General features: G+C 45.1%; 1 protein-coding gene across 1 annotated transcript in view; it reads left to right on the forward strand.

Annotated features, from left to right (window-relative positions):
- Positions 1 to 3,607: 3,607 nt before the first annotated feature.
- The window catches only part of LOC119386375 (zeta-sarcoglycan-like), a gene marked incomplete at its 5' end in the record, with an annotated part of 259,967 nt that continues 251,314 nt past the window's right edge, over positions 3,608 to 12,260 (forward strand). The window contains 3 exons of the mRNA XM_037653690.2: positions 3,608 to 3,790; positions 8,906 to 9,025; positions 10,320 to 10,421. Coding sequence (XP_037509618.2) covers positions 3,608 to 3,790; positions 8,906 to 9,025; positions 10,320 to 10,421 — 405 coding nt within the window. The remainder of the gene's footprint in view (positions 3,791 to 8,905; positions 9,026 to 10,319; positions 10,422 to 12,260) is intronic.

A 12,260-nucleotide genomic window follows, 5' to 3' on the forward strand; every position in this document is an offset into this window, starting at 1 on the left:
CATTAGTCGGTCAATCTAGCAGAGTAGCACCGGAGTGCGATAATATCGAGGACCTTGCGCTGTTTACGGCCCGCGGGCAAATCATGTATAAACTCCCACTCAGCGTTACAAACCGGCTGAACAGACGTTTCGCCTGCTCCGTCGTAAATGACGCGTTCGATAGCGGCGCCCACATCGGATATCAAATGCCTCTCGAGCTCTCATTCGGTCTCTGGCGCAGACAGAAGGGCGCAGCTGTCGCCGTGCAGAGAAATAAAAACTCGACTCGTAAATCTCCTCCAGATGGTGACAGTTTGGGAGGGGGTTCTTTGTGTCCCATCGGGCAAGTTTGTCGCCGCGTATCTCGCGTTTTGGCGATGTCGTCCCTCGAGGTACGGTGCAAGCTTGGTTTATGCCTTTACGACGGCTGCTGATCCGGCCAGAAGGCGAGGTCCTCCGAGCAACACCGTGTCGACATATAGGGGCCCGGCGCATCGCTTTATCGGTAAAGGATATGGCTGTGACAGGTGTGGAGGGGTGCACTTGCTATGGTGTAACAGTGCTCTTTGGGACCCTTGTACTTAGCCTTTTGAGTACACCTAGTGCCACTGCTTGGTGTATCTTATACCTATGTAATAACAACATAGACCCCGAGGCTGGACTTTATCTTGTTTTCAGTTCGAGAGGCTTATCAAGAAACAACGTCTCTCAGCGTTCAGGTTGCGGAAACGTCAAAGTGTGGCCAACGGCGCCACAGAACTAGCCCAACAATACATTTCAAGGGGTGCTTGCTTCACAAGCAAAACGAACAAAAATAAAGTTGTCTGCTACTACTTGCAATTCGGTTTAGTTGCTCTGCGCATTTTTGGTTGGTATGTCGAAGCCATAACCTGACGGCTAATCGAATACGCTCAACAAATATTATGCCTTAAGGGCAAGTCTCTGTCGTAAATAATAATAATAAAAAAAAGAATACGCTATCTTATTGCTTCCTCACAAAACAACGTGTAGCATTTTTAAAGAGTACGCCATCGTATTCGATATTTGCTTCTTTTCACTTTTGTCAATTAAAATTTTTCATGTGTACCTGGCAGGATTCGCTCGATGAATAAGCGTGGGAGGGATCGGTTTTATCTAGGGACTCCACTCAGTGTCTATATCAATCAATCAATCAATCAATCAATCAATCAATCAATCAATCAATCAATCAATCAATCAATCAATCAATCAATCAATCAATCAATCAATCAATCAATCAATCAATCAATCAATCAATCAATCAATCAATCAATCAATCAATCAATCAATCAATCAATCAATCAATCAATCATAGAGTCGTTTGTCCTGGCGTTAGTCAACCAGTTAATTATTTTCGTCTATGTCAATAGCAGACACAGCAGAGGCGGATAACCGCTACATATCGGCTTCCGAATTAGGTATGTTTTGAAAAAGAAAACTACAAGATTCGTTTTTATATTGCAATCAATAAAACCAGATCTGTGACACCACTGCGAACAAATTATTATTGATACTAGTCCCGCTTCACAGGAAACAATCAATTTTTTTTTCAGTTAACCAGTGATTTAGATTATATGGCGGTACAAGTGTTCTATGTGTGATTTGCGATGTCGCAACACGACAGGCTTTTGATTGGCTTTTCTGCGTTGGAAAATATTCCGGCATGTTTCCCAGACGCGTGTAAAACGTAGGATGCATCTATGCTCTGTAATGTTGAGCTACAATAAGCTGCCGTCCACTCTATAATTATGGCCGATTCGTTTCTCTATTCTGTTATACTATTTGCTTTTCAGCCAGCCTTCTTCATCACTTACGCTGCTATGTATGCTCCGAAACGAACGCCCTCCCATAAAAATGTTTTGAGTGAGTGCTTTTGCAGGCTTTGATGTTTTTTTAGGTATAATATTACGCTATTGATCGATACAATGTTAATCTCCGGAATAGGGCAATCAATTATTCCCCTAATATGCAGCTGTCTGAAAAATAAGTGATAGGCAAGAACAATTATCCATTAATGTTTTGTGTATAAACAGAGTTAATTGAACTCATCTATTTCCTACAGAGTGCCCATACATTACTGTCAGCAACATATGTTTGTGATACGCTATACTTAACTACCTACTACCGCCATCAGCCGCCGCGGTGGTACAGTGCTTACGATGCTCGGCTGCTGACCCGAAAGTCGTGGTTTCGATCCCGGCCGCGGCGGGCGCATTTCGATGGAGGCGAAATGGTAAATAAGCCCGTGTATTAGATTTAGGCGCACGTTAAAGAACGCCAGGTGGCCGAAATTTCCGGAGCCCTCCACTACGGCGTCCCTCATAATCATACGGGGGTTTTGGCACGTAAAACACCAGGTATTATTATTAATATTATTATTATTATTATTATTATTATTATTATTATTATTATTATTATTATTATTATTATTATTATTACCACCACGGAATCTTCTTGTTTGTCTGTGCTTTTCTGTAATTGGAGTCGCTAGCTAATATAAGGAAAGTATCAACAACATTGTCAAAGCATCGAACAAATGCCTAGTTATCGATGTCATACGACTGATACGTTCATTGTACCCTGGGATCACGTGACGTCACTACTAACAGCTTGCGTTTAGGTGGCGGGCAGAATTAGGTCCAACGGGTAAATAAATAAATCCGATCTCTCACAAGTCAAAACAATCTCATACGCGACAACAAAACAGATATATGTTGATTTTGGGCCAACGAACACGAAAGAAATAGCAGCGTGCACAGCCGGCAATAGGCGTGAGGAATGTAAGCCAGCTACACAGTGCTATGGCGCTACGTTTGATCGCCATTGATCATGAATATAATACCGGCAATAAACAAACGGCTCCAAATCGGTTCGTTTATTCGTTCGCATAAAATACGTAGCACGACTGCGACATTTCCTCGCTTTTCGCATCTTCGGCAACATCATTCTTCTTCCAGTAGCACATGGTTGGATTTCTGACAAGGCCTTACTTCGTGAAAATAAGACCAAAATCTGTCTACTTAATTCACAGTTTTTCTCTTTTGCTAAGTGGAACGATTTCTTCAATTTTACCTCTTGTGCTTGTCTCTGGTCTCACTGGATAACTATACAGACATCATTCACGCGCGTAACGCAAGTGCCGCAGGATAATGGTGACTCTTCCAGTAGCATGACTCCGGGTAGGTTTAAGGACAAAGACTCTGTGATCGGGGAACGTCCGCACAAGTTCGCGGAGGCCACGGGATTATAGATGTGCTAAAGGAAGCTCAAGCACAAACGTTTACTCAATGTGGATTAGTGGGTTACTCTTGCGGAGTTACAGATTACATAAGTTATACCCTGATTTAAAACTTGGTAAAGCAACAAAAGATACAAAAACGGACAACGGGCGTCATCACCTCCTGAAGATTCTCGAACGAACTTAACGTGTGACGTCGCAGAATTACTTTGGTAGATAGTTAGTGAGACAGTAGTTGATTCTGTGTGAGGAAATTTGAGAAAGAAGTTTGAGAAAACTATTGTTACGTCGTTGTGCGCAGGTGAGTGCCGGTGAGCATGGCGTCGTCCGGGTCGGCGACAGGAGTGGCGGGTCCTCTGGTGCCGTCGCTGACGGTCACCCCGCCGTCGGCTACAGGCACGGGCTCTCGCCGCTCCTCGGTGTGGGAGGGTCCGCGCCGTCCTTCAGCCTGGGAGCGCCGCTCGGTCTGTGGTTTGTCGACGCCGTGGGGCCGAAGACCTCGTCGCCTGCCACGACGAGGACGCTGGGGCCACTACCTTAGTACACAAGCAGCAGGTGAGGGTGCGAATCACGTGCAGGCGTGCGCACGGATCTCTCTTTGATGGACCAAACTATATCGCAGCCCCTTCCCCTGGCTACGTTTGCTTCTATTATTAGAATGTCGACCCGAACTGTCATCGCACCGGAAATCAATTAAAGCCCTATTGAACTTTTGGTTGGCAGTGGCCTATTAGACTGGCTGTAGCACCCCCGCTCAGCACCTTGTTTTTTTTTTCTTTTTTTTTTTCGCGCACCTAATCTTTTCTCCGCTCTTCTTTCCATCTTTCCTTCCCTCTTCCCCTAGTGTAAGGTAGCGAACCGGATGTTATAATTGTGGTTGACCTCCCTGTCTTCCCCTCATTTTTTAACTCTTTCCCTCTCTCTGCGTTTGCGTGTTGGTTCGTTTCGTTTTTCAGGTTATCCACGTTGTGGCTTTGTCTAGAAAACACCGAGAAATGAAAAGGTGCAACATAATATAAGATGAATTATTAATTAATAGTTTGCGATACGTCTGAAATTCATTTCGTGTACAGCATATATATTAGACCACCTGCTACCATGCACCAGGTACTTCAGTACAAACTGGTTAAAAATATTAACGATCGTTTACTTTTTTTTTTTTGGCACTAGAAGATACGGAAGCTTCTGATTGTCGAGCAGACTTCTATGCGTCCCCTTCTTTTTCGGACCCTCCTTAGCGCAAAAAAAAAAAAAAACGCTTCAAGGATAGCATCTTGGTGTAGAAATCGAAAACGTTCTCCACCATGCACTTGCCGCGTGCTTTTCAAGGCAGTAGGCATTGACTAAGGATGCAAACAAATACGGACAACTCCAATAAAAATCATAAGCGTCGAAACGCCGAGTTCTCTGCCACCCACCCCTTCCTCTTTGTACTCAAACCTATGTATAAGAATCGTAAATGAATATTAGGGATAGCTATGATGCTGTTTTCTTCGTTTCTATCCATCTCCGTCAAATTTTTTCCGTATGTATGTATGTATGTATGTATGTATGTATGTATGTATGTATGTATGTATGTATGTATGTATGTATGTATGTATGTATGTATGTATGTATGTATGTAAACACACTTGCGATATCAGTTCTACAATTTAGCTTCCCGGCCGTTCCGTGTTAGTGGCGCCAGTGCCCAGTATAAGATGTTCGTAACTCACATGAATTCCGAATTACCAGCCATGAGGTGGTTTGAGATTTGACGCGGTAAACTGCACTAACGAGAGCGGCCTACATGAAATAAATATTTTTCATGTCACCGCCTTTCCATGGAAGTAGTAACAGCGTAGGCTGGCTTTCACAGGGGGTTCGTCCTTTCCTGCTGCCAAAAGCCTGTAGTGCGTATCCTTGCCGTAAATGGGCTGGCTTGCCATGGAGGACCTTGAAAAAGAAACAAAAAAGAAGGGCACCAAGTGTTACACCAAGGTACAAAAACGCAAAACACTTTCGTCGCTTTTTAAATGACAAGCGCAATAGTGCAATAATAGCCATTTCGCAGAAGATACATTGCATAAAGCTCCAAGCGGAGTAGCGAGAGATTTCATCGCGTATTCGGATTTCCTAGATGCCTACCTCACATGCAATAAGACTGCACAAACAAATTTCGCCTTCGTTATTAGGCTTTCGCAACGCAGGTTCACTTTCATAAATCCTATTCTTTACGTTTATCTTGTGTTTCATAACGGTTTGCACTGTCTTGAGCAACCATGCTCGGTAAACACCGATTGCGAAACGTGAAAGGGAAAACATTTTATATCTCGACTGCGTGAACTGGGTGCTTGAATTGTTATTTAACAACGTTGTTTTTTTTAATGTATCGTGCATTGCAATAATCGTCTCTTGGAAAATTACGCAGAAACTTTCGAAGATTTTTGTCATTTTAAATAAATTGGTCGAACGGTTTTAAAGTGCTGTTCGTTTGATAAGAAGAACGATTCGCTTGAAGGCGTACATCGGTCGCAGCGAGGACGTTTTGTAAAAAGCGATTGTCGTTCCAACGTATAGTTTCGTATTGATAGAACACAGGTCGAATTCACAATACTTTTTTTGTACTAAGTGATTTTTGCTATTGGCCGGCCGACTTAGCTAATGATGTTTACAGCATCAGATTGGCTGAAATGTTACCCTAAGAACATTTTTAACGTAATACATTTTTGCGAATACGCAGCCTTTATAGAATACGTAGTTTTTTTATAGAATTCAATGTTAGAAGAAGAGCCTTCGTGCAATTTTTAGTGCAATACAAAGATAATAAATCAGATAAATATTTTGTTCGCATTGTTATTGTCAACCGATGTTCTTGGGTACATGTTTCTTGTGCTTCTTTCGTGTTTGCGCGGCATTTTTTTATGCAAACATAACTGTCGCAGTTAGAGTGTGGCATTTAAGAAAGAATTGGCAAGTGCCTAATGACTGGCTGTGACAACACGTTGGCGAGCTTTTATGTTATCCGTGGACGTATTGTTTGTATGAATGTATGTGTCTTGCGGACTTCTCTGTTGAGTGGATAGTTTTTTGTATTGGAGAACTAGGAGTATAAGCAGGTGAGTGTTCGTCTATGTGCCTATTTGCACAGCGTTGTGCTTGTTGACTACTTTGCGATGGTAACTATTAATCAAGAGAAGAGAAGTAGCCGGCTCTGCATCCACACATAGGAACTGGCCTCTCCTCACATACATTTAATGAGAAGAAAAGAGGGCTATCTTTCCACTGCAAGCCACAGCAGTAGCCACTTTGAGGCGCCGCAATGCTCTAGCATGGTATTTAATCGTACATAGGTGCAGAATGGCGCGAATATCAAAAACAACATTGTGACTTGTGAGGCAACTTGAGCATTGTGCACAAGGGTTCGGTTTCATTGCATGGTTTTATAAAATAAAAATGACAGAGCTTCGCGTACATGGGCAGACATAAAGGATGTGTTCTGCCTGAAGTTTTGCTTAATACTTACGGTGCGTACCACCCCAAAGCAACAAAGGGGATGTACAATGCAATAGTCAGGTTAGAGCAGGAGGGATAGAGGAAGGCTATGGATAAATTTGGCTCAGCTGGTGTTTTGTGGTACGCATACAAATCTCAGTAATAACGAGCGTTTTTTTGTTCGCTTTTTACTGTATTGCGCTACCCCCCCCCCCCCCCCCCCCCAACCTTTCTTGAATGTGATTTCGGCGGCAGGGGCATCAAACCTGCTACAATATGCTAAGTACGAGAACGGCACAGTTGTCATTGCGATGGATAATTGAAGTTTTGTTTGGAGGGCACGTAGAAAACGAACCGCCATGAAATACTGCCCTATGGATGCTGTTTACCTGGGCTCGAAATTCAAGCTGAAACAACCAGGTTGTTTACGCAAGCCCCTTTAATGAGTAATCATATTCGGTTACTCTGTAGACGATACTGAGCCCCTGAGAAAGGGGTGAAATTTAACAAATCCATTGTGCAAACAGGTTCTATAAGTGCTTTTTTTAAAGCCCTTATTGAACCTATAGGAGCACTTTTCTTGCTTAGCGCATGGTCACGGTACTCGATGGTGGTAGCTCCTACATTCTTATAGACTGAATTTGCTAGTTCCTTACGAGTTCAGGCTCCAAGGATGAGCACTCTGTGCCCTCACGGATATCACACTAAGATGCAATGATGAGGGCCTTGATGAAGCCTTTATCCCTGTAACATACTGCCAGTGTCATGAAAATGATGATAACATGCAATGATAACGGCTTAAAAAAAAGATTTATCATTGCACGTCACTATTACGCACGTAGTGAATTTGCGAATTTCAGGAAGTGACGGTACGTCTAAGAGGGGAATGCAGGTACGTGGTAAAGGATGCGTTAACACAGAAGGTGACATTGCGTAATTGTGAACATCGTTTTGAAGTTTCTTGCCGTGACTTGATAAAAACCTCAGTTTGATTACCGGTCTTTTTACATAGTACTTTGATTTGGACGACCCTTTCCAAGTGATAACGATGTCAGTTTGGCTTTGCATGCCAAACTGACATCCAATCAGATTTTGATGTTTGACGCCGTGAGTGCTTACAGCCCTGTCATCGATGAAGTGTTCCTGAAATTGCCTGCATGCCCACATGTTAGATTGAGCGGCGACTTGACGGCATTCAGTCAGCGTTGTGAAAAGGTGCCAAGCGTTTCATCGCAACGGCTTGCACGGAGGAAATTTGCATCAACGTTGTGGAAAACGCGCCAAACGCCTGAGCTCGCTTGCAGGGGCGTAGCCAAGGGGGGGGGGGGGGGGGTCGGGGTGTTCAAACCCCCCCCCCCCCGAAATTTTTCAGTTTTGCTTGCGTATATATACACGCACGCATACAAACGCACGCACGAACATACATAAAGTATGGTTGAACCCCCCCCCCCCCCCCCCCCCGAAAAAAAATTTCTGGCTACGCCCCTGCTCGCTTGCTTGCACCAGGAACATTCTGAAAGTCGTCCTATTACATTTGACGACGCAATCTCACGGCAGGATGGCCTGCTTTCCAGATTGCTTAATGCACTTGTTCCAGATAAGTTCATTATACAAAACACGTGCATCATCAGGTGAGTACGCGTGCTACTACTGGTCTCTTCAAGATCTGCTAAATAGATACCTCTTAAGTCATTTAAAGAAAATACGGGCACATAAAAAGAAAGAAAGCCTCTGTTGCGTGTTGTGTAGTGTTAGAACATTGGGCTTCGGTGCTAGAGCCCTAGAGGATGGAAAGAAACGCGAACATGCGGCATCTGCATTCTCTGCTGTTTCGCATTTATTTTCGAGTGGTTGCAGCTTGGATGGTGACAAAAATCCTCTAGAGCCATCCATGATACGATCATGAACCATCAAGCATCTTTTCATTGCCACCAAGGTCAGAGCGTGATGAAAACAACTCGCCGCGCTGTTCGCATTTCTTTCCGTACCCACTGTACACATCCAACCGTCGCAACATACTTAACACATTTATTGACGCCACTCGTATGCGCGTGCGTGCACATATGTATATTAACCGCGCCCGGTTTTGTAGGTGTGAAAGACCCAGCAGATTGGTAGGTCCAAATGACGGGGTAGTAGATCAATAAATGCTATATGCATTTGATGAGATTTCTTTCGATGCTGCTTGTAATGCAGGTGGGCATATACGGATGGCGTAAACGCTGTCTGTACCTGCTGGTCACGCTGCTGTTCGCCATGGTCATCATGAACGTGGCGCTCACGGTGTGGGTGCTCCGGGTGCTCGACTTCTCGCTGGTGAGTGAGCGGTGCGTGCGTTCTCCAATAAAACCTTCACTTCCCATTTCGGCTAGCTGCAGCACCAACGAAATTGTCATGTTAAAGGTGGAGACGTAATTCGCTTCAGGCAGAATAATACGACCGATTATTTTACAGGGAAAGATATTTCAGACTAACTAGTGCATGTAGCCCCACGTTACAGTCCGGTTCTGCGCTTTGATGGTTAAAGCTGCAATGTGAATTCCAAAGCTGGCCTTATGCGATCGAGAAGAGGAGAAAAAAGATTAATTTCTTCGTTAAAGTTGAATTGAAGCCCCCAGTAAGATTATCCGTCGTGCACTGCGGTTCCGCTGCTTATTAGGAACGCAATCATGTTCTAGCTCCTACCTCCTAACACGCTGTTTATCCGTCAGTGCATTATAATTTGTTATTTAAAGGACAGCGTCGAACATCAGAGCACGTATCGAGTTTCTGCACTTGCGACGAGCCATCCCAAAGTAGAGTGCAGATATACAAATGCTGCACGCCTTTCTGCACTCTAGAATACATACGAGATAGTGTGAGATATTAACGCGATAGCGTTAAAGAGCTCGTATCGCAGAAATTGCGCTGTCGGCGTCGGGGCCGTTGGTTGTGAGCGAAAAATCATCATCATGTCCGTGACCGAAAAATCGAAAAAGCTGCAAATAAAATAAATAATAAGAATGTTCGGTCCGAATGAGAATCGAACCCAGGCCGTCTGCGTGGCAAGCAGGTGTTCTACCACACAGCCACGCCTCTGCTTGGAGCTGCACCGAAAGTAACTTTTATGCTTCCCAAAAATACGCGTCCTGTATACAGGTGTCACAGTACCAGATGTAATATAGCAGTAATATTGCGTGGTACAAGCGTACATTGCCATAGGGCGTCACACCATGCCAGTATCCTAAGGACTTGGTGGTTTAAAGACAGCCACCCATTACAAAAGGCGCACACATTAGTGCGCGTATTCCCTTAAAACCACGCAGTGGGTGCATCGCAACTTCGAAGAAGTTTCTCGCGCATAATTGCTCCTGGTTTAAAGCATGCCACCCATTACATAAGGCACACGCCTTAGTGGGCGCATTCTGTTAAACCCTCGTAGTGTTCGAACTGCGCAGTAGGAACAGAATATCGCTATCGCGTTCAGCTCTTAAAGGCGAAGCTTAAGCGTCCCCCAATTTTTGTTTTCACATTTTCACTCCAGCTTTTTTGTTCATACAAAGAGCGCAATAATATTTTCAACGCACTTTTGTCCTAACCTATATTTACTCGTCCTTTGTTTGTCCGTCAGGATGGCATGGGCCGACTACGCATCGTGGAGCGTGGTGTCCGGCTAGAAGGAGAAGCTGAGTTCCTGAATTCTCTATACGCCGCGCAAATACGATCACGGAGGGTGAGTTCATGACGTTGAAAAAGGTCGCGCTGCGAGGCACTTTCGCGTTTACGTTTGAACTACCGGCAATATGCGCAAGGCAATAAATACCTGCCGTTCGTATAGGCCTCATAAATTGCCTGCACACTGAGAATAGAGGCCGAGTTGACAAAGCCATTTTGTGGTTGTCGCATCTCTGATTTCATTTTCGAATGCTGTTGAACATAGAAAACTCCGGTTCTGCGCACTAACTATTATTGGGGCATCAGTTCAATAAACGCATTGTAATGTTTAGCATTGTGCCTTTTATAAAGGAAAATGAGTATTGAAGTTGTATTGCCAACAGCACATCAACACAGCTGTCAATGGGTGAATGGGTGTCAGTGGGTACGAGCTAGTTTTGAGTATTTCAGATGAATATCGCTGCAGAATAGTGGGTGAGCCTTCAAGCTGCGCACTTGGAAAACAAAGGAAACATTGTTATCGTGTTATACGTATGAGTTATGTGAGAATCTGAGAAATTAAGGCAGGGGTGTTGCCGACGCTCTTAGAGTCCTCGTTATCTCCGTCGGCGTTCAATTTGGACACCTGAAAGACCTCTCAAACATGCAGTGAACTTCTGCGGGTTCTTTAAATTACGTTGCGCTTTAGGGTAAATTATAAGCTCGCAATCTCCACAGATGCCTGTTACTGCTCACGGTTCCCGGAATTCCAAAACTTAGTTGCGGGCCCGCTTCAACAAACCGCCCATTTGCATCTCTCCTTGTGTCCACTTACCCCTTCAAATACCCACGCACACAATCGCCTCTACGCAAACTTACCGAGCGCAACGACGCGGGCTCATTTCTCAGCGGCGCACTTACGCAGTTCCTATACGCGCGAAATCATCGACTAAACACGCCCGCACAAAACGCTTCGTTCGAACCGCCTGCTTCCCGCATGATTGTGAGGTCCGCGCGTATTCCTTGATTTTTTTTTTATATCCCGAGGGAGGAAACGAAGAGGACTAACATATCGGAAGGGTTGGCGGAGAGGGGGCGCTATTTCAACACGTGCCTAACAAGAACCGTTGCCGATGTAGACTGTGGGGCAAACCACTCGCGTCGACGACGCATGTAGAGCGGTGGAAGGCGAACGGTCCTCCGCGGCAAGCCGCCGTCGAAGCCCTCCATCACATCCTCACCCCGTCTTCCGCGCACCCATGGACCGTACGCATTTGGTTCGACTCGTAGGCGTTAATGGTATGCCGCGATCATCACCGGTTACCTGTTGTATGGGTACGCGGGACGCACGTGCGAGAGAAGCGGGAGGGAACTCCATCCACGTAGACGGAGGAGGAGAGAGCACCGCGTGGCGGCGCCGTTAATAATGGCTGGCACGCAATCAGTGGGGTCTCATTAAGCCTACGACACGGGGCACCTCGCGCAAGCTTCATTAAGCCCTTAACCTGCGGGTCGTGCATACGTGCGTGCGTGCGTGCGGGAGTGCGCACTCTTATGTCGCCAGTCGGTGCTGTTTGGTAACGACCGTCCTGCGTTCGGGAATATGTTCGGTGGATAGGCGGGCTTTCGACATGCACCCGGGTGATCGCGTGTCTCGTTTTCTGTTTGCTAGAGCACGTGTGCGCGTGGCTTGTTTGAGCGTGTTGACCACTGCGTACACTCTTTATCTTTTTATATCACGCTCTATATCGGAATAGGTCACTGAGTGCACTAAACCAAGTATAAAACCAGAGAGTGGAAGATAAGTTGTACAAAGTATCGAATGTACATACGAAGCCTCTAATGCGCACCTACGCAGGTGCACTCGTGTGCGTTATACTTGCTGCCATACATACTCGGAACACACGCATCGCGTTTA

Source organism: Rhipicephalus sanguineus, chromosome 3, assembly GCF_013339695.2.
Source record: "Rhipicephalus sanguineus isolate Rsan-2018 chromosome 3, BIME_Rsan_1.4, whole genome shotgun sequence".
Taxonomy (NCBI): Eukaryota; Metazoa; Arthropoda; class Arachnida; order Ixodida; family Ixodidae; genus Rhipicephalus; species Rhipicephalus sanguineus.